This window comes from Acomys russatus, chromosome 3 (assembly GCF_903995435.1).
Source record: "Acomys russatus chromosome 3, mAcoRus1.1, whole genome shotgun sequence".
Taxonomy (NCBI): Eukaryota; Metazoa; Chordata; class Mammalia; order Rodentia; family Muridae; genus Acomys; species Acomys russatus.
In genome coordinates, this window is record NC_067139.1 from 50400296 (window position 1) to 50423962 (window position 23667).

The 23667-nt window shown below is 33.8% G+C and overlaps 1 protein-coding gene across 2 annotated transcripts in view; it reads left to right on the top strand.

Annotated features, from left to right (window-relative positions):
• Top2b (DNA topoisomerase II beta) overlaps positions 1-23667 on the top strand; it is a 64270-nt gene that overhangs the window by 33719 nt on the left and 6884 nt on the right. For both annotated transcript variants that reach the window (XM_051140089.1, XM_051140078.1), the window contains exons 14-33: positions 751-861; positions 947-1052; positions 1935-2044; positions 2334-2426; positions 2516-2630; positions 4140-4261; positions 5996-6144; positions 6625-6856; positions 8685-8819; positions 9633-9833; positions 10281-10476; positions 10616-10707; positions 13429-13584; positions 13740-13823; positions 16894-17088; positions 18932-19076; positions 19305-19466; positions 21476-21677; positions 22506-22585; positions 23498-23608. In XM_051140089.1, the coding sequence (XP_050996046.1) occupies positions 751-861; positions 947-1052; positions 1935-2044; positions 2334-2426; positions 2516-2630; positions 4140-4261; positions 5996-6144; positions 6625-6856; positions 8685-8819; positions 9633-9833; positions 10281-10476; positions 10616-10707; positions 13429-13584; positions 13740-13823; positions 16894-17088; positions 18932-19076; positions 19305-19466; positions 21476-21677; positions 22506-22585; positions 23498-23608 (2797 nt within the window). The remainder of the gene's footprint in view (positions 1-750; positions 862-946; positions 1053-1934; positions 2045-2333; positions 2427-2515; positions 2631-4139; positions 4262-5995; positions 6145-6624; positions 6857-8684; positions 8820-9632; positions 9834-10280; positions 10477-10615; positions 10708-13428; positions 13585-13739; positions 13824-16893; positions 17089-18931; positions 19077-19304; positions 19467-21475; positions 21678-22505; positions 22586-23497; positions 23609-23667) is intronic.

Below are 23667 nucleotides of genomic sequence, written 5' to 3' on the forward strand. Positions count from 1 at the left end.
GCACATGAAGCTCATTTTATATTACTTAATTTTGGGGGAGATACTAATCTTATTGGTAATTTAAGAATGTTCTTGAAATGCAACAAGTATGAAAAGAATAGGACACAGTGTTGTATCATAGCGACTAAGCCTGTGTAGAAAGAGGAATGAAATGGTGGCATCTCTAAGTGAGAAACAGTGACCTAGTAGGGTTGGTAGTTACTATTGGCACATCTTGGCTTAAGTTGGGATGCACAAAACCAAGGAGGACTTTAAAGCAGCAGTAATCAAGAGAGAACCAGAATACCGAAAAGGGAGAACTTTATATGTAACCAACATTATCTCTTAAAATGTAAAAGCATTTGTGAGAAATTCAGCAGAAAATGTCGCTATATAGTTTTAAACAGAGTTTTTGCAGCTTTCATGTCATAAGAAGACATATAAGTACCTTTACTCAATGGACTTCCTCTTCCATTACCCAGTGAAGTGAGGTTATGGCCATGTTTTGAGTTTTCTACCTTTAAGTGTTTTGTAATATGGTACACCGTACAACATGTATAACGATAATGTTCATTATGTAAGGACAAGTATATTCAGTGTATTGTTAACTATTCCCGTATTTTAAGTGACAGTCATCTAATCTATACTATTTCATAAAATACTTATCTACAATTTGAATGGAATTTTGCCTTGGCTTCATTTATACATTTTAAAATTTGCTTAAAGGTATTTTTATAAAATTATGGCACTTTTTACTTTGCATTTATCTAGGATCAAGATGGTTCTCACATCAAAGGCTTGCTAATCAATTTTATTCATCACAATTGGCCATCACTTTTAAAGCATGGTTTTCTTGAAGAATTCATTACTCCCATTGTAAAGGTACTGCTTGCATTGTTTTAATTTTGCACTTTTCTTAAGTGTTAGCAGCAGAACTAATTTATTTTTCTTTTTTAATTAATTTAAGGCAAGCAAAAATAAGCAGGAACTTTCCTTTTATAGTATTCCTGAATTTGATGAGTGGAAAAAACACATAGAAAACCAGAAAGCCTGGAAAATAAAGTACTACAAAGGTTTGTACTTTAATGTCTAAGTTTTATGAAATATCTGCTTATGTAATCTATTTTATGAGAGTAATACAAATTCCTTGAAAGTTTGTATTTTAGATTTTAAAACCAGCAGTTTGATGCTGACTGAAATTTTTTTTCATAGAAGATTCTGTAAGAAAAATGTAAACTTCAATAAATAATAATAAAGTTACAGAATTTCTTTTTAGCGCTTTGCTTTATCACGTGCACAAGTATGCACACAAATATTTTGTAAGATTGGAACTACTTATGTATTTTAATAATCACTATTTTCATCTCATTTAGTCTTTCGTACAGCTCATGTTAATTTGAAATTACTTCTAGACATTATAGTATTTCAACTGTCAGTACTTTAATATGCATCTAAACAAATATCTATATTCTTTAATATAATTAAAAATCCAACCAATGTTAAAATTTTTCATGATTACTTCAATATATTGTATATTTAATATTTTAAGTCAAGATATCTGGGTCTCTTAAATCTCTGAGTGTAACTTTTTCATATTTTATGAATGTTTCCCTTTTCATATTTTCTCATTTTAATTCATTAAGGAAGTTGTTCTGTATAAATTTATTTTCCCCATTGTACTCCTTTAGTTTCATTTAATATGTAGCAAGTTATTTTCTGCTTATTTTTCATTACTTGATACTTAAATCAGAATGTGATCACATTTGAGTTAGAGTTGTTTGACAGAAACAATTTTTAATATGTAATATTGTGTATTTAAGTCAGGAGGCATGTACTTGGTTTGAGATAAACTTGATCAATTAGTAATAGTTTAATGACTTTCCCTATAAGTTTTTCATTTGATGGTTTGAATAGTCATTGTTATTTGTGACCCTGTTTTATATTAAATTATACAGGATTGGGTACCAGTACAGCTAAAGAAGCAAAGGAATATTTTGCTGATATGGAAAGGCATCGCATTTTGTTTCGATATGCTGGCCCTGAAGATGATGCTGCCATTACTTTGGTAAGTATGCTAATGAAAGAAAAATTTGTTTAGCTACTCCCTTCTAGCTATACATTTCCTTCTAGAGCTAGTTTTGTGTGATGCCTTTTTTGAAAGTATAGTACTTAAAGTATTGAATTTTGTTTTCTTCTTGGCTTTATTGTTTCTTTAATAGACTCAGCTCAAATATAATTTTGATTAAAAATTAGGAGAACCACTTTAGTTTTCCAGAGTTATTTACCATTTATAAATTTAAGTTTTATAATAAAACTAATTTTAATGTATAGCATTATTACTTGGACTTCTTCAGGCATTTAGTAAGAAGAAGATTGATGACAGAAAAGAATGGTTAACAAACTTTATGGAGGATCGGAGACAGCGAAGGTTACATGGCTTACCAGAGGTTAGTCATGAAGGTGATCTGGGGAAAGGAGGTGAGACTAAGGCTCCTGCAGTAAGAGTGACAGTGTTGCTATGTGACCTTTCTCCTAGCAATTTTTATATGGTACAGCAACAAAGCATTTGACATACAATGATTTCATCAACAAGGAACTGATTCTTTTCTCCAACTCGGACAATGAGCGGTCTATACCATCTCTGGTGGATGGTGAGTAACCTGTGGAAAAGTCTTTGGAACCCTTGCATGTTCTGTGTGGCTTAACTGTGTCTACTCCAGGCCACCCTTATGGCCTACTTTAAATTCTTAATTATAGTATCAAAATCTATGCTCCATTTAAAACTCTTACTTGAAATCTTACAAAACATAGAAAATTGATTCAAAAGAGCTTAAAGTTTTTGAGGCAGATATGTTGGGGGTTGGGTAGGGGGAGGCTAAAGTCTTTTCTATTCCTTTGCGTCCCCCCCTCCCCCCAGGAATATTAAGGCCAATCTTTAAAGCTTTTCTTTGGTTGTTGTTCAAGTAATTTCTAAAATTGAAAAATTGAAAATGAAGTAAAGTAGAATTTTGTCTAAATATTTATCAGAGAATAAGTTTTAAAAATGTCTTTATGACAATTGAGATGTAAAGTGAACAAATTAAGAAAATATATATAAATTGGCTTTATGTCTCATTAACACCTAATTTAAATAATTTATAATTAATAAATAGTTTAACTTGAAACATTTAGAAACTTTATATTAGAACTGATTTTCCTATTTAGAACTACCTTACCCCCAATTATATAAGTCATGGCAAATTTGCTCACCTTTGTGTTGCTTGGCTTTTCATATAATAGCAGCTTTGTCCACCCGTCATGTCTAGCCTGAGATTGTCTTCCTTCTGTGAAGTACTCCTTCAGTAAAGTTGGTCTCAGATGCCTGAACGTCTATGCTACTTCTTATCTACTTCTTGTTATCTGTGCTAATTTTGATTCCTTGGTTACATTATGGAAATTTCAAAGAAGTAGCCATATATTATTATCTTATTTCTTTCATGCCCTGGCTTCACAATGACAGATGCAACAGTCAGCATAAGGTTATTGCTGTGTGCATTGGTCTCAAACAAGGAGGTCAAGGCAGCACATAATCTCATATAATCTTAGGACTGAGGTTATTAGAAAAGTTATATTAATTACTTCTAGGACATTGAAACTGGCTTAGTAATTTGATTATTCACATGGCATGAGTATCCAGATTACCATAGGTTCTTAACTACTACAGTAAACGTTTGTAAGCAGTTGCCTGACTACAGATCCAATAATAGAAACTATCAAGCTGTTTGCTTGCTAATACTTATGTTACTGCTGGCATAAGTCACATAAAATAGAGACTCTAGTGGAAAAAGTATACCACTTCTGGACAGTTCTTTAAGTCTAGAAGATCTTTAATTGGTATTCTTTTGGAACTATAAATGTCTTTTTTTTCCCTCTCCCAAACATGTAGTGTTGCCACTAAGAGAGCTGATATTATGAAGTATCTTATTTATAAAATATATAAATGACAGAGAAGATAGGTTAACACACTTTATGGAAGATCAGTGTAGGTTACATGACCTATCAGAGCTTAGTCATGAAGGTGATATGGAGAAAGAAAGCGAGACTTAAGATTCATGCAATAACAATATTTTAAAAGTGGCTTTAAAAGTATTTTAAAAGGAGGTTGCTCTTTTTAAAAATAGGCTTCAAACCAGGCCAACGGAAAGTTTTATTTACCTGTTTCAAGAGGAATGATAAGCGTGAAGTAAAAGTTGCACAGCTGGCTGGATCTGTTGCTGAAATGTCTGCTTATCATCATGGAGAAGTAAGCATTAAGAACGGAGTCAACTTTTTTGATCATTGCTGGGTAGAGCCTTTCAGAGGCCAGCTATGCTAGGCTCCCATCTGCAAGCCTAGCAGAATATTGTTAATAATGTCTGGGGCTAGCTCTCTCCCACAAGGTGGTTCTCAGGTTGGGCCAGGCATTGGCTGGACATTCCCTCAATCTCGTCTTTAACTTTATCTCTTCCTGTCTTGTAGGCAGGGTAAATTTTGGGTAGATGTTTTTGTGGGTGGATTGGTGTTTTCCTTCCTCCAAACATTGGGCGGAGCACATGGAGCCTTTTCATTCCATAAATACATGTATTGTAGTGCATTATGTTGCACATAATATAAAAATACAGTATCTCTTCGTTTTTATAAAATTTTCAAAATATAAAATGAATATAAGTATATGCACATGTGGATACTGCAGCATGAGAGATGGGACAGTGGGCTTTGAGTTAATATATATATTATATAGCTATATAGCTTAAATATAATTATATATTTCCCATCTCCATTTATTCTCTCAAGCCCCCCTTATAGGTATACCCAGCCACTTGGGATTTAGTTAATTTCAGAGTAATTTCAGTTGAAAACAAAGAATAACCATCAACCCCCCCAAAACAAAACAAACAAACAAACAAAACCTTGTGAATGTTGAGAGAATGAGAAATAATTTTTCTTTTTTTTTTTTTATTTTATTTTATTTTATTTTTTTTATTAATTTATTCTTGTTACATCTCAATGTTTATCCCATCCCTTGTATCCTCCCATTCCTCCCCCCCCCCCCATTTTCCCATTATTCCCCTCCCCTATGACTGTTCCTGAGGGGGATTACCTCCCCCTATATATTCTCATAGGGTATCATAATTTTTCTAACTATATGACTCTTAGTTGTTATCCAGCACTATATGGCTAGCCCCGAAATCATATACATATAAGGAACACTATACATTACACAGTCTGAGTAGGCTGCATTTATGTATTTAGGCGCCCACACACGCACATGCACAAACACAAATACACACATCAATAACAACTAAAGGAAAAGATGCCATGATTTCAGGAGAGAACAAGCAAAGTGTCCATAGCAGGGAGTCTTGTGGAAGAGTCAGGGGAAGGATAGAAGGACCTGTAGATGACAGTAGCTCCACAAGAAGACCAAGAATGCCAACTAACTAGGGCCCAGAGAGCCCTGTGGAGACTGAAACACCAACCAAGGACCATGCATGGACTGGACCTAGGCTCCCTACACAGATGTAGCCAATGGGCAGCTTAGGCTTCATATGGATTCCCTAGTAAGAGGAGCAGGGCTGTTTTTTTGACATGGACTCTGTTGCCTATTTGATCACTTCCCCCTGGCAAGAGTGCCTCTCCAGGCCAAAGAGGGAAAGGATACTCAGTCCTGATATTCTGGGGTGGCTTGGAACTGGAGGGAGGATGGGGGAAGAGAGAGAGGGAGGGTGGGACCAGGAGGAGAGGAAGGAAGGGGGCTACAATGAAGATGTAGAGTGAATAAATAAATAATTAATTAAAAAAAAGAATGGAGTCAACTAAGAATTGTAATTATTGGCATGTCAAATGATAATTATTTATAATAGTTTTTATGAGGTCTTTGAAAATGCAATAGAATTTAGAGTTTAGATTATAATACATATTGAGGCATTGTTCCAAAAAAAAAAAAAAAAAACTTACGTTATTAATATTCTATTCTGATGTTTTTCCCATTCTGTAGCAAGCGTTGATGATGACTATTGTGAATTTGGCTCAAAATTTTGTGGGCAGTAACAACATTAACTTGCTTCAGCCCATTGGCCAGTTTGGAACTCGGCTTCATGGTGGCAAAGATGCTGCAAGCCCTCGTTATATTTTCACAATGTTAAGGTAAATAATTTTCTAACTTACTGACATAAAGTTCAATTCGAAGTTTCTTATATCAAATGAAAGTTTAGTAGAATTGTAATAGTGGAGCTCTAGAGATGATCGTTTAGTTATTATACTCAGGGTGAGTATTTTAAATTATTTGATCATAAGCAACATAAAGTCTTTTAGCCTTAATTTTTATATATTCCTGATAAAAATCAGTACTAATAAATATACACATTTTTGCACTTAATTTTATTCTTTTGGCTGAAAATGGGTTAGATATTTTACTCAGAAAATTGGCACTTCTTACAAAGTTATTTAACAATATTAAAGCACTTAAAGTAAGTAAATATCTAAGTTAATAAGAACTCTTTATATTATGACTTGTGCTTGAGAAAAATATGTCTTTTGTACTGTTAGGTGAATTTTATTATATGTGGTCAAAATCAGTTCTTATTTCATTTCTCAGAGAAATATTCTTCTGTTTCCTTTTGTTAGCTCTCTGGCAAGACTACTTTTCCCAGCTGTAGATGATAACTTGCTTAAGTTCCTTTATGATGATAATCAACGTGTAGAGCCTGAGTGGTATATTCCCATAATCCCCATGGTTTTGATTAATGGTGCTGAGGGCATTGGGACTGGATGGGCTTGTAAACTGCCCAACTATGATGCTAGAGAAATTGTGAACAATGTCAGGAGGATGCTAGATGGTTTGGACCCTCATCCCATGGTGAGTTTTTATGGCTTATGTTGTTTACTTAACTAATAATGAATAAAGAACAAGGTTTATTCCACTTAGAAAAATAACAGTTTTTTTATTTTAAAGCTGTTATAGACAGCATCCTATTAGGATATAAATTCATATTTGCTTACCTGAGAGATATAAATAAGTCTGGGGATAAGTTTTTATGGGGAGAAACTGTTTATTGAAATTTTATAATACCTTATACTTCAGGCTTCAAAATCTCTGAACTATAGTCTTGTTACACTCATATGTAGCTTTGTTTTTGTACTAAAGTATCAAGCTGTGAAAAATGTCTGTATCATGGCATATATGATATATACTTACCTGTATACTGTAGAAGCCAGAAGAGGGTATTGAGTGCCTTACCTTTTCACTGTCTTACTGCTTTGGGACCAGGTGTCTCACAAAACTGGAAGCTGGTTATTTGAGCTAAGATGGCCAGCCAGTGAGATCCTGGTATCTGCCTGCTTCTTCCTCCCTTTGCTGGAATAACTGGTATATGCAGCTATGCCTTGCTTTTTATATGAATACTGGGGATTTGAACTTAGGTCCTACATGCATATGCAGCAAACAGTCTTACTTACTAAGTTTCCAAGCTCGAAATAATTTCTGTGATAGTATTTTATTTAAACAGTTTTAGATACATTTGAGAATAATGAGCTAGTGTATTGTATTAGTATATGCTTCCTATATGCCTACTATCACATGGCCCTGTATGAAGAAGTGACTTGAAGAGTTATGCCTTTGTTTTCCAAAGTTAATGTCTTGTCAGGAGAAGATATTAGGGCTTGAAATTTACAGTGATCAAAGGTATTCAGTATGCACAGAATGTCCTGTGATATATATTGAACTTCTTAGTGGCAAGAGTACATACAGATTTTAGAAGAGGAAATACCCTGTTGTGATTTGAGGATGAGTAAGTTCATATTGTTAAATAAAGTGGGGAGCTGAGTATGTGTCAGAGATCATAGATAGTCTTTTCTGTTATTACAATGAAATACCTGAGGCAGGCTCCTTTTTTGAGGGAAAGAGGCTCATTTTACTTCATAATTCTGGAGGCTTCATCTAGTGTTGGCTTTTCATGCTGGCAGAGCCCTCTGGCAGCACAGGCTTAGGTGAGAAACAAGAAGTGTGTGTATGTGTGTATGTGTGTATGTGTGTGTGTGTGTGTGTGTGTGTGTGTGTGTGTGTGTGTGTGTGTGTGTACAACTACCTTTCTGGCCTCTCTTCTTACATAGATACTAGGATTCAGTCATGGGTCTCCACCTTTCCCTAATCCTAACCTTTCACCAAAAGCCTTAATTGTAAAAACCACACTCAGATTTCTGACAGTGGTAATTACATGTTCATATGAAACCTTGGGGAACATTCAAACTAATTAGATGATAGCAGATAGTGTAAGATTCAGAATCATCAGGCAACATGGGAGAAAAATAGTGGTTTTACAGGAAAAAAATCATTAGAAAAAATTAGAAAGTTCAGTTGGAATCAGACAAACTCTACAAGACATTCCATGAGAATCAAAAGGAGTTTGAATTTAAAGGATATTAAGCCAACATGGAAGCAATTTGGGGCAATAGACTGAAAAAGAGAGTCTAGGAAGACTGAAAAATGTTGAGACAATTAGGTGTTTAGATTATATTAACTATGAGTTCAAGATCAAGGTGCTCAGTGAGTAACAAGTGAGGATGAGTAGTTTAGTTTCAGACATATTAACCTACTACATCAGAAGACCATGTGCTGAGGGCTATTTAGAGGGATACTATCACTCAAGAGCAAAGGCAAACTCAGGTTAATTCTGTTTCCCCTGCAGCTTCCGAACTATAAAAACTTCAAAGGCACCATCCAGGAACTTGGTCAGAACCAGTATGCTGTCAGTGGTGAGATTTTTGTGGTTGACAGAAATACAGTGGAGATTACAGAACTTCCAGTTAGAACTTGGACACAGGTTAGTAAAACTGAGTGAGCAGGGCATTTGCTTTATTCTTTGTGGAACAAGTAATCCACCTAATTGTTTGTTCTATGTATGTATAGGGTTTGATTTTGTATTTACTTTTTATCCTTGTATTTGAGTTTTTGTTGTGAATTTTCAAGTTTTTAAATATATGTAAAAAAGTAGTATGTTTTACTTTAGGTCAGTGGTTTTCAACCTGTGGGTCATGGCTCCTTTGGGGCTTGAATGATCCTTTCATAGGGCTTGACTAAGACCATCAGAAAACACATATTTATATTATAATTCATAATAGTAGCAAAATTAGAGTTATGAAGTAGAAACAAAATAATTTTATAGGTGGGATTACCCCAGCATTAGGAAGATTGAGAACCACTGCATTAAGTGATGCTTCTTTTTATTTGTTTTAAAAGATGAGATTGTATCTTTGTGTTTGTTATGAAAACAAAAGGTATAGAAAGAGAAATATTGTAGGCCTATATAAAAATATGTTCAGTAAATTCACATCAGTGTTAGTTGCTATAAATCTACATGGCATGCCTCTCTACTAGGTCTTGCAAATGTCATTTTCCTAATGCCTGTAGATTTGTGGTACCCTTTGGAGTCTAAGTAGATCAGAACGAGAGCCATGACCTTGGAGATCTTTCCTCACCATCAAGCATATCCTCATGTAATACCTTTGTTGTGATGAACAGAAACAACAAAGATAAAATTTTCCTTTTTGCCCTTATAGAAATTGAGGGTTTTTTTAAGGTTATGTGACTGATGAGAGCATGATAATGTATTGTAAAAACACTTACTGTTTTGTAGGTGTACAAGGAGCAGGTCCTAGAACCTATGCTTAATGGAACAGATAAAACACCAGCACTAATTTCTGATTACAAAGAATATCATACAGATACAACTGTGAAATTTGTGGTGAAAATGACAGAAGAGAAACTTGCACAAGCAGAAGCTGCTGGACTACATAAAGTTTTCAAACTTCAAACTACTCTTACTTGCAATTCCATGGTAATATATTAGTTAATCTTTCTTAAATGGTCATGCATTGAATAATCATAACAAGACTGACAGCAACAAACTTGAATGCTAAAAAATCCAGGGATTAAATTTTGTTCTTCTGGGTGATGGGCATCCAACTCAGGTCTTCTGCAAGAGCGTATACACTTTTAACCACTGAACCATTACTCTAGCCCACTAAGAAATGTTTAAAATTTTTTTACTCCCAAAATTTTTACTATTTTTAAACTTTACTGTTTTTGATAATTGTATTAATCAAATTCATGTCACTAAAGAAATATTTATAGAAATGTTTTTAATAATTTTGATTTGTTTCAGTGGGCTTCAGGGGTAGTGTATATTCACCTTAGAGTTATTTTCAGTACTGTATATAATATATAAGTTAAAATGTCAGTACAAATTTATTGAATTTAAAGAAAAAACTTTGTATTTACATAGGTACTCTTTGATCATATGGGATGTCTGAAGAAATATGAAACTGTGCAAGATATTCTGAAAGAATTCTTTGATTTACGATTAAGTTATTATGGTTTACGGAAGGAATGGCTTGTAGGAATGTTGGGAGCAGAGTCTACCAAGCTTAATAATCAAGCCCGTTTCATTTTAGAGAAAATACAAGGGAAAATTACTATAGGTAAGGCATAACCTTTAAATATTTGAGCAGTAGTTAAATGGAAAGTCTTTATTAATAGAAGACATTTTTATCAGTAGAATATAAGCAAATACAAATTGATCTCTTTTCTTGATCCTAATTTTATTTTTCCCTCACATAGAGAATAGGTCAAAGAAAGATTTGATTCAAATGTTAGTCCAGAGAGGTTATGAATCTGACCCAGTGAAAGCGTGGAAAGAAGCACAAGAAAAGGTAATCACTTGCAGAAAAAGACACTCAGAGAAGCTCTGAAAGCAACTTCCAAAACAAACAAAATCCCCAACACTCGAAGCTTCAGTTTAGAACTGATAAAGGCGCTAAGCTGGCTCTTTGGAGACTGAAGGCTTCTGCTAACCCACAGAGCAGGCACAGCCCAGGGATTTACAGTGCACATCCACCACCATGCACACCTCTCCCCCAGGGCCTTTAGCAATGACTTCGTGGTGGAGAAGGCAGCTCAGTCTCCTTGATCTTTTCTTTGAGTCTGCCATTAAGAAGTTTAATTTGTCATGGTGGTTTCTATGAGGTACATCCATACTATCTGAGATCCAGACTGGTAGCCCTTAAAATCATTCCATTGTCCAGTCTGTGATGACAGTGTGGCATCTTGTCACCATTTGCGTGGTCTAATTGTGGTTGGGGCTGGAAAGATGAGAGACAACAGGTCTTTGTTGTAGTCACTAACACTAAGCATGTGCTTTGTCTGTGTTGAGACTTTTGGTCCAAAATTGTAACATTATAATTAAGTTGTCCATTTCAGATAATAGTTGTATTAATTCAATGAATGAAGCATTTAAACCTTAAGAGTCCCCTCAAGTGTTAATTTCTTAATATTATAATGATAAAAGGCATTTTTAAAAAAGGCAGAACAACATTGTGACTGAGAACAGAAATGTTAAAAAGTTAGAAAAAAAAGCAATGATTGATATTTTTAGACTCTGAAATAAATTTGTGTATATAAGATAGTAATGTGAACAGTGTTTAAAAGAGTTAAAATTGTGTGATATTCTGTGAACTGATATGTTAAATTTCCTTGCAGTTTAGAGTTCTCAACCGTAGGTTTTTATATTTTTTATCAATCTGTATCAAAATACTGCTTTTATTCACATTAAGCTCTTCTCAATTTTGAAGTCACTATGTTAAAGTGAGTAAAATTAAAACAAATTATGTAATATCAAGACAATAGGCTTATTTACTTTTTTTTAATGAAGCAGGACAGGACAAGATGAACAGTTTTTACAATATGAATGGAGCACATTCTTTTCATCTAGCTGTGATTTATTGTATTGCTGAACTCCAAATTGTGCTTTATATCCTTCTTGAACTTCTATGTTATTGTTGGTTTAAATTATATTTTTAAAAACTGCCTAATAAGTTAGTGAATTCAGTGCTCACTCAGTTTTAAAATATAAGGGTGTCTTGGTTTCAGAATGCCCTTCTAGTAGAAGCAGAATTCACGCATAAAAGCTAGCTTGCTTTCAGTACTTGCATTAACACTAAGGAAGGTTTTGCAACATTGTTGCTAAGTGTACACTGGAAGGGAATAAGGAGTTCAGGTACCAAAAGGAGTGGTTCTTACCAGAGCCTCTAGAGTTTTGGTAAAGAGAAATAGAATTTAAAAAACAGCTACATAAAAGATTATTTCTTATACTGCAAAATCTATCATTCAACATGGGAAAGTTCACTTTTTCTCGATTTCTAAAAGTGCCCTCAGTTATATATTGTTAGTAGGTGCGCGCGCGCGCGCGCGCACACAGACACACACACACACACACACACACACACACACACACACACACACACACACACACACACACACACACACTCTTAGACTGCTCCCTAATAATGCTTCTGGTATCATGAAAACCTAGATGAAATGAACTTCTGAAGTATGAGTTTTAGGCCGAACTGGACTGTGCTCTAATATCTGGTTATTGTGGGCAAATTACCCAGGAGCCCCGTAGTTCCACAGCAATACACTGTTTAGTGAGGATTTTTAAAAAAAATTGTAGAACAGTCTATTATACGTTTTCTAGGACTTAATCATCTATCAGCTGTTCATCTATAAACTGTTAATTGAGTTTATAGTTTCATTTGTCATGAGGTATCTTGATTTGTACTTCCAAATTTTATAATTTTATTTCTAAAGTACACTCAGACCTATCTTTGTAGGTATACATTATTTTCCTTCCATGGTTTTAATTGTAAACCTGTTTTGTTTTTAAGCTTTTGTTTGTTAGAGTATCTTTGTCATTTTTAATGACATCTTTAGTTTAATTTTTTTAATGTCTTTGTCTTAAAAACATTGAAGATAATGCCACCTAAAATTATTTTTATTGAGTTTATTGTAATTTGAAACATAGTATTAGCCTAAGAAGCTTTCCTAAATTGCAATTGTTTTCCTGAGTGAAACTTCAGAAAAATCTCTCTATGTTAAATCATCACCTTAGTCTTTAATCAGCTTATTTTCTGAGTTCCCATTTGAATAATCCCTATGGTAATAGGGGATTTTTATTAAAATTAATCTTCAGTGAGCAAATATAGCTTATTATGTATCTTTTTATAACTATTAAAACATTTTTGTGAGAGATTTATTTAATGGTTTCATGTTCATTTACTGACCAGTATAAAAGTGACAAATCTTTTCACTTTGGGACTTAGGAAAGCAATTAACTTTACATTAAATTCGGAGTAAATAAGGATAGAATATATCATTCCTTCTGAAAATTTTATTATATATTTTAAAATCTTAAGTGCTTTTAAAACATAGGAAATAGGGTTTATAGACCATCTTGATGGTATTGTTAAATAACTCCTATGACCCTGAAGGTGTTGCACTAACAGTATAGCATTTAAGCCTGATATTCAGTGAAATTAAAAATGCTGACTTGGTATTATAATGGACTTTAATATAAAATTTATTATTTTTAACAGGCAACAGAAGAGGAAGACACACAAAACCAACATGATGATAGTTCCTCTGACTCAGGAACTCCTTCAGGCCCTGATTTTAATTATATTTTAAATATGTCTCTATGGTCTCTTACTAAAGAAAAAGTTGAAGAACTCATTAAACAGAGAGATACAAAAGTATGAACTTTTGTGGGTTAAATAATTTGGAACTATTTCAGTATTATCCATATCTTTGATTTTCTTTTTTCCAAAACTAAGTATTTTGATTTATCCTTTACACATTTAAAAACTATTAAATGTTAAACTGTACTACTTTTTTTTTTTAATTGTAGGGGCGAGAGGTTAATGATCTCAAAAGGAAATCTCCTTCAGATCTGTGGAAAGAAGATTTAGCAGCATTTGTTGAAGAATTGGATGTATGTTAAATTTCTATTCAATATATATTTCAGGCTGGGGATATAGCTCAGTGCATTGGCCTAGAATATGCAAGGCTTAAGTTCAGTCCCCAGTCCTGCTAAATAAATAAACAATTTTTAAAATGAATAAGATATATTTGGAAGAATAATGTTTTTGAAATAATAATGAAATTCTTTTTTTATTTTAATTACATCAGAATTTTCCTACACTTGATCTTAGGTAAAAGGTGAAGAAGAGATCAGAATTTTTCTTTAACTTTATATTAGTGTATTTATAATTCAAGTTGTGATCAAGTTATAAGGAAAAGCTCTCTCTAGTGTAGATGGATATAAATACTATGGAGTTCATTTTTTAATAAATTATATTATAATGCTTTCTATTGGCTCAAGTTTCTTATCTGACTTCTGACTATGCTATTGATTTTTTTTTCTGAAAAGAGGTAAGGCCAATATATAGATATGATTTAATATGGTATTTTGACTTCCTTTAGATTGTAAGAAATTTCAATGTTTTATGTTAGTGGAATTCTAATTTAAAAAGAAAAAGTGGAGAAAATATTTAAAATGAAACCTTTTAAAAATTGTCTCTTAAGGTACTAAAATTAAATTAATGACAGCAGAGTGAATGTCTGGTTTTTGAGTACCAAAGGTAAACAGCCACTACTATTGCATGATCCTACTTTTTAGTTACTTCATTATTTCAGATTCTTAATTATGTTAGTATTATTGTTTCATTATTTAATTTTCCTGCCCATGACTTGTGTTATAATTAGAATCTGTAGGAATAAGTGTGAACAAGTGTGTTATATTACTTGCTTGATAGAATTTTTAAAACTTTTTTGTGCTGTTGCTTCAGGTACCTTTTTTGATCTTTTAAGTACCGTAGTATATAGTGACTTAATTCATAAAATAGATATTTTAAAAATAGAGGGATATTTTATTTCTGCTAACTTATATGTTAAAAAAGTAATATTATGTTGTGGATATGCTCAGTGGTATAGCACTTGGCTTTAACATGAGATATGAACAAACATATACTAAAAAGAAAACAATTGTTTCTGATTACTACTATTGCAGTTCTGATATTGCTTTAAATTTGATCACTGACTAGAAAAGTAAAACATCCTCATTTTGTGCTTACTTTGGTGTAGTACAGATTCTAGAGATGAAAAGTTACCATTCAAAGCAATCTCAGGTCCCCCAAGTGTTGTGTTTTGCTTTTAATTTGTCACTTTACTCTTTGATAATTAGCAATATTTAAACAAATGAAATTCTAGATATGGGGACTTAGAGAAACGGCTCAGCAATTAAGAGCACTCACTTCTTTTTCAGAGGATTCCAAAATCAATTCTTTTGATTCATGTTAGACAGTTCTCATATGTCCCCTATCACCATCTCTGGCCTCCATAGGCTCCCATATACAATGAAGTATCACACAGACACATACACATGAACAAAAATAAATTCTTAAATTTTAAAGTTTAAATTTTTTTAGATTTATTTATTTTATGTGTCTTGAGTGTTTTAGCTGCATGCATGTATATGCACTGTATGCATACTTGGTTCAGAAGAGGGTGTTAGGTCCCCTGGAACTGGAGCTACGGGTGGGCCCTCCGCAAGAGCTACAAGTGCTCTTAGCCATTGAACCATCTTTCCATCCCCATGATGCAGTTTTTTTTTTTATAACTAAAAATATTTAGACTTAAATTTCATAACCCTACAATCCTTGTATGCTGGCACTGCATTGCATGTACTTCTCAAATAAGAGAAGTCACCCTTACTATAAAACAGATAAGGACTCAGAGCCTAGAGAGTGGAGGGACTTGCTTAGAAAGGAGTTCTATTGGTATGATTAAAAATAGTTATCCACCTTGGCCTTTTTCATCTTCCTTAAAATAGATATGATAGGATTTTTCTAAAGCCTGCCACATGGCAGGTGCCCTGCCAACTGTCTGTTACTTACTAGGAATATATAACTAGTAAGTAGAAGTATCAACAGTGGATTCCAATGTATTTGATTTCAAAGCCTATCATATCTATAAACTTTTATTAAACAAAATCTATTTAAATTTCAATAAATATCACTTTCCCTTGCATCTATCCCAATGTGTTAAGTATTAGAATAATTTTGTAAAAGTTAGAATCTGTCATATTGTGGATAATGTGCATTTATTTTGATAAATAAATTCAATGTATTGGGATTTTAAAAAAGGATTTCTTTATTTAGTTATATTATGTATATGAGTGTTCTGTTTTCCTATACACCAGAAGAGGGAATCAGATTCATTATAGATGGTTGTGAGCCACCATGTGGTTGCTGGGAATTGAACTCAGGAACTCTAGAAGAACAGCCAGTGCTCCTAACTTCTGAGCCATCTCTCCACACTGTATTGGGACTTTCCCCCCTTACTTTCTTACTTTAAAATTGTGAATCATATAATGATTAATGTAATTGAAAAGAATAACTTCATATTTAATTTTTAAAGATTTATTTATTTTTACTTTAGTATGCATATGGGTTTTTTCTGCATGTATGTCTGTGTACCATATGTGTGCCTGGTGCCTGAAGAGGTCATGAGAGGGTCTGGAGTTCCCTGAAATTTGAGTTAAATACGGGCATGAGCTACCATGTGAGTGCTGAGAACTGAGCCCATGTCCTCTGTAGGAGCAACAAATGTTATTTATAGATGAACACTCTCTCCAGCCCCACTTCATACTTTTTAACACAACTGTCTTTGTCTGTGATTTGCCAGGTTTCTAATGATGCGAGGTCAGCAGTGGTCCCACACCATAGTCTCATAGGACTATAAAGAACCACCTAGGTCACTAATTACCATTACTATGAGTAAGAAGCTACATATATGAATTGGGATTAAAACTCAGGTCTTCTGACCTAAAAGTTTTTTCTTGGTTTTTTTTTTTTTTCCCTGTTATTTCATCTCAGATTAGATCAGCTAAAAAGAAAATTTTGTTTCTTAACATGTGAATAATTTATTTCAGGTTCTTATGCAATAGTGATTGTTTTTTTAAAACTGTTTATGTATCCCCTTCCCCTTTAACCATATTTCAGAAAGTAGAAGCACAAGAACGAGAAGATATTCTGGCAGGAATGTCTGGAAAAGCAATAAAAGGTAAAGTTGGCAAACCTAAGGTAAAGAAACTTCAGCTGGAGGAGACGATGCCCTCACCTTACGGGAGAAGAATCGTTCCTGAAATTACTGCTATGAAGGCAGATGCCAGCAGGAAATTACTGAAGAAGAAGAAGGTATTACACGCTCTTTGTGCCTGCTCATTGGGAGACTCTAATTTATGCTTGTGCTTAACCATGCTTTATGATTTGAATGTATTTTGATATATAGGAAATATTTTTTACATGAGAGCAATTGAGCTGAGGAAGAACATCCTATTGGTCAAGGATCACACACATATATGTTTAGAGCTCCTTATTTAATTCAGTTTTGTTCCCACATCCTCATCCCTTCTGTTTGGCCTCAAACACATGGGCTTAACTGATTTCCTTCAGCCTGGGACTACAGGGGCCTGGTCTAAATTCAGTTTTTAGAATGAGAAACACTGTGCTGAACATCTCTCTAAATTAAAATCTTAACAAAACCCAACCAAAAACTACTGAAAACTATCAACTTTTTACATTTAAATTCTATGTTATTATGACTAATTAGAAGAAAAATTAAGGTCTAATTGGTTTTTGAAGTAACTTACACTTATGATCTCCTTGTTTGTTTCTTGTTAAACACTATTAAGCACATCTTGCATTGTTGTCAGTGGCAGCTAATATCAAGAACTTTAATATATATGAAATTTGCTCTTGAGCAGTCTAGGTCAGGATTATCTAGATGTAAAGACTAGGATGAACTTCAGAGCCCAGGAAGAAGAATGTATGATGGATATATAGAAGCAAAAGCCCTAGGAAGGTTTGTTTTACAGCCCTAGACATATGTATGCAGATATATCCAATACAAAACTAAGAATCAAGGTTCTTTATGATTAGTGAAATAAGCCTAAATTGGAATTACGCATCTGATAATTTTTTTAATTTTTATTTTTTCATGTAGAGCTAATATTTGAAGCATAGGAACATTTTGACACTAGAGCAGGTCTTTCTGTCTGATGACTGAAGTGTATACGACCTTCTTCTAGCCTGTGCCTTCACCTCACTCGGCTTTCACCTTAGCTCAGTGGCCTCTGTCCTTTTCTGTTGGTGTCTGTTAGGTTTATTTCTTATCATTCTTTTTTTCTACTTTATGTAGTGTCAATAAGTTTATCCTTGCCTGCCCTGAGTTTGCCCACTTAAAACAATAACTCTTAAATGTATGTCTCTGAATGTCCCAGGCTGCTGTGCCCATGTAGTCACCAGAAGGACCAAAGCCCCTCAATCTTAGCATGGCTGAAACTGGGCCCATTACCCGGCTTTGTGGACCTGCTTTGTTTCTCATCTTGTTGCTTTCACTACTTTTCTACCCATCTGGCAAACTTAGATGGTTCCTTCAGAACTCAGAAAGACTCCCTTGGGGTGTTTTCTCTGGTCCTCCTCAAGCCAAACTGTTCACATTCCCTTGAGCTGCTGCTGTCATTCACTCTTATTTTGACTTGTGTGGTATTGACCAGGACTCCTACCTACCAACTGTCCTGCCCTTACCAATAATTTTGGGTTAGAGTCAGCGTTATAGTGCCTCATAAAATAAATCTGTTGTTTATTTTCTTTCAGCAATTTGAAAGTGTTTTCCTACTATGTAGGATCACTAGGTATAGGCACTAATTTTGTGGGATTTTCTTTGTTGTTTGTTTTGTTTTGTTTTTTGGAGTACTTAGCTATTGGTCTCATAGTTCCTTTGATAACCAGGAGCCTGGCTTATTCTGATTTTTCTGAGTGGCTGCCATCTCATTGAGTATATCAAATATTAGGATCATAAGCAGTGTCGTTGGAAATAGGTAAATAAAATAAAGTAAAACATATCTCAAGTGGAATACATTAAATAAAAGCTTGCCTGATAAGAAGAAACTGTTGAGTGAAACTGTAGCTCTAAAGTAGGCATTGTTAATTTGCTTTTTACTTTTACTCATGATTGGATTTGGTTTTTAACATAAAGGGTGATCCTGATACTACCGTAGTGAAAGTAGAATTTGATGAAGAATTTAGTGGAACACCAGTTGAAGGCACAGGAGAAGAGACATTGACCCCATCTGCTCCTGTAAATAAAGGTCCAAAACCAAAAAGAGAGAAAAAGGAGCCTGGTAAGGTGTTAGAATGCTTTTGTACATGTGTTTGTAAGAAAAAAAGGACTATAGGGTATTTCTAGAGTCTACTGACTTTGATTTGTTCATTTATTTTTAGTAATTCAAATAATACCTTTAGTTTTCATATACATTTGTATTTTATAATGAACCTTTTATAGAAAAGCTTCACTAGTTAGTAATTTTGAATAAATATTTATATGCATATTACCATTGTCTTGCTTTTAGGTACCAGAGTTAGAAAAACACCCACATCCTCTGGTAAACCTAATGCAAAGAAAGTGAAGAAACGGAATCCTTGGTCAGATGATGAGTCCAAGTCAGAGAGTGACTTGGAAGAAGCAGAACCTGTGGTTATTCCAAGAGATTCCTTGCTTAGAAGAGCAGCTGGTATTGTGATACATTTTATATTTATTTTATTGTATATTATCATTGACCTATAAATTGGCTTCAGTAGTATTACCAGTATCACTAAAGTATTTTATCATTACTCTGAAGACAAAGTGAATTATGTTTTTTAAAAAAGATTTATTTACATATATAAATGTTTTACTTATATGTATGTCTGTGCAGTGTGTGCTCACTGCTGAGGTCAGAAGAGGGTGCGAGATCCTCTGGATCTAGAGTTATGGATCTGTGAGCGGCCTGGATCTTCTTTAAAAACAAGTATTCTTTATGATTGAGCAATCTCTCTAGCCCCAAATCATGCGTTCTTTCTGAGTTTTATTATTAAAGGTTAGATAATGTTCCCCCCACAGCTTTGGGATATTTGTAAAACAAACAAACAAACAGAAAAAACCAAACAACAACAACAAAAAAAAAACCCAAACCAAAAAAATCTACAAATTGTATTATTGGCAACTATGATGGCTCTGTTGAAAGTACTCTGTGTTAATATTCTTCCACATATATCCTGAGAGGTCTCCTGGCTATAACTATCTGCTTCTTTGTACTCATATTTTTAAAAATATAATGCTAAAGTTGGACTACAGCATCTTGTCATGCTAGCATATTTCTGTTAAACATATGATTTGATCTTCTTTAAATATCATTAATTGCAAGTACTCAGATAATTAAAATCTGATTATTTTATAAATTCCCTTACATTTTCTTAAGATTCAGTTCATTAAAATGAGTGTTACAATTTTATGGTTGTTAACTCTGGCAAATACATTTTTAATTGCATGCCAGGCTTTAAATTCTTTGATTCTCTCATCAAGTGAGTACGTTTCTTTTCTTAATAGGTATAGGTATAAATGATATGGATGAATAATTACTGTGGTTGGATTAAGTTACATGAAAATTAATTTGTTAAAGCTTCAAAAATTATGCATAGGTTTTTTCTATACATGAAAAGTGAATTACGAAATTATTAAGTGTCTTTAATGCATGTTAGAGATTAAAATAAAACTAACTTGCATTATGCCAGTATGTTCTTCCCTACAGTTGTCTCTTATCTTGCTGGTGTGACATTTTTTCCTTTCTTTTTTCCTTCCTTTTCCTTTCTTCTTTCTTTCTTTCTTTCTGTCTTGTGTGTGTGTGTGTGTGTGTGTGTGTGTGTGTGAGAGAGAGAGAGAGAGAGAGAGAGAGAGAGAGGGAGGGAGGGAGGGACAGACAGAGAGAGAGAAAGAGAAAGCATCTTATATAACTCAGGCTAGCCTCAGACTTGCTATATGGCTGAGGATGACCTTGATCTTCTTATCCTCCCAACTCTTCCTGCCAGTGCTAGGATTATAGGTATGTGCCAGCATGCCCAGTGTAGGTATTACTGTGACTGGAATCCAGAGCTTTTTGCATACTAGGCAGCACTTGCCAACTGAGTTGGTCCTTATGATTGTTATTTTATAGTTCAACTAACTCTAAAGGGAAATAAACACCTAGGCAAGTTAAAAGAAAGTTTATCATTTTTAATATAATGTAAATGTTTTCATTTATAATTAAAGAAATGGGAAATCTTATATTAATAATCCTTTGTATACAGGACACATGACATGAAGACTTAGGACATAAGACCATACCAATCACTTTTTCTGTGTTTGAATAATATTTAAGTATAATGAGCAACACCCTAAATAAGTAGTTCCATCCATCTATGTAGGAGTACCCTTGCCTCCTGGAAAGTGTGAGGTAGATATCACACTTTGAGGCCAAAGTTACAGGTTTTTATTCTCTAAATGTTCAATCTTTTCCTTGATATGTTATAAAAATATTTTAAGTGTTGAATCTTGAATTTTGAGTTTCCTATTCTTTTGCTGCATTTGAGCCAGTACCTCCCTATGTGACCCATGGTGGCATCAAGCTCCTGGGCACAAGTGATTCTTTCTTAGTCTCCTGATTATCTGGAACTTTAGTAACATATCCCTGTGTCCTGTTGACATTCATTTCCGTTTTCCTCCTAGCTGAAAGACCTAAGTACACCTTTGATTTCTCAGAAGAGGAGGATGAAGATGCTGATGCTGATGATGACAATAATGATTTAGGAGAACTGAAGGTTAAAGCATCTCCCATAACAAATGATGGGGAAGATGGATTTGTCCCTTCAGATGGCTTAGATAGAGATGAGTATGCCTTTTCACCAGGCAAACCAAAAGCTGCTCCAGAGTAAGTATTGCAGCAGTGAGTATCCAGTAACTCTTACCATGAGCTCCAAGACATGATCGCTTCTAGCTAAATGTTTCTTTATGAAATAATTAGTTTGTTAATACTTTAGCTCTTCCATGCTATTGCTGCAGGTTAACTGAAAGATTAGCAAGTTGTTTTCTGGAAGGGCTTGAGAATAAATATCTTGTATGTCCCTGTCATATGGCTTTGTAACAACTATTTATTGTTGCACTTGTAGCAGGAAAGTAACCTCAAACAACATGTAAATAAATGAATGTAGTTTGTTCCAGTAAAATGTTTGTATCTTTAGAATTAGGAAACTTGTTTTTCCAGTAGATTTGTCTTTGATTACTTTTATTGCTTTTGATGACTGCCAGCATTAACATGGAGGGTGTGAGATTTGTGAACTAAATACATAGTTTTAAAAGACATTATAACCCAATATAAGCAGCCTTGACTAGCTTCTAAAGTAACTACCCACCTGTGGTCGGCAGTCAGAATGGTATTACTACCTGCTATAATAGGGACTTCACCTCTCTCTTTGGAGCTTTTTTAATAATTAGGATTGAGCTAGTGTCACTTTGAATAATTTAAACCATTGCCCAGATTTCATTCTTATTATATGTTAAGTATTTTTTTAATCTTATATCTGTGTTCATATATTGGCTTATATAAGACCATAAGTAAAGGGGCAGGGTATGGGTGTTACCCTATCTTTAATAGAGAAAGAAAAAAAATAGAACTAAAGTTTTGATGATTATAATCCTGCAGTATATGTTATATGGATATTTTAATTATATCCTCTTTGTGATATTTTCTTTCTAATAGAAAATCTTCACATGACAAAAAAAGTCAGGATTTTGGGAATCTCTTTTCATTTCCTTCATATTCTCAGAAGTCAGAAGATGGTATGTTCTTTTAATCTTTTCATTAGTTAATTATTATATTATTGCTGTACTTGTAGAGAGAAAACTAGAAAAACCAAGAGGCTAGGATTTAACTGCAGAACTTTTCATGAGACTTACATATTGACTGGTTAGAATAGGCAGTACTATCCTACCCCGCTGGGTATAGTGTCTGTGTATAAGATTTAATAATGAGAAAAATATTTTTAAAAATTGGAATTTGATCTTCATGGTGATGCGACTATAAAGGTACTGGCATAGATGCAGATTTGTCTTACCAAATTCCTATAGCTGAGGGAATAAAATTTTCATAGAAGCAAATATAATCAGGGTATATCTTTTTAGTGCGTATATCTTTTTGTTCATGCCTATAATCCTAGCACTTGGGAGGCTGAGGCAGAAGGATTGCAAATTGAAGCCAATCTGAGCTGCTTTGCAAGCTTCTGTCTCCTCCCTCAAAAATAAGTAAGCTGAAGGGAATCTTGCCTTTAAAATTAGTAGTCAATGACTTGTTGATTTAAAAAGAGAATGCTTACTGCTCTTTTAGATTTGGGCATTAGTACTGATTGTCTGGCAGGATTAATAGTGTTTGTATAATAACACAGTGGAGCCTTTTTATCTGAAAACAAATCACTAATATAAACTTCTGAACTTGACATTTATCTTTTAAATAATTAACTTTTGATACTATTAATTTTCACTGCCATGTGCATTTATATATTGTTTCACAACAGCGTTAATATTTTTGAGGTATAACATTGGTATATTTTTTATTTTCAACTGTTTGTATTTGTGGATTATATGGTCAAAATAGAAACTAAATCAATTTATTAGCTAAAGAGAAGTCATCAAAGAACCAGTTTACTCAGAGGTCTTTATAGAGTCTCTTTACTAAAAAAAGTTTTGAATTTTTAGATTCAGCTAGATTTGACAGTAATGAAGAAGATACCACTTCTGTATTTGCACCATCGTTTGGTCTAAAGCAAATGGATAAAGTTTCAAGTAAAACAGTCGCTGCTAAAAAGGGTAGGAGCTTTATACCTGTTTGTGTTACTGTGTAAGCTATATAGAGATGATTGATATGA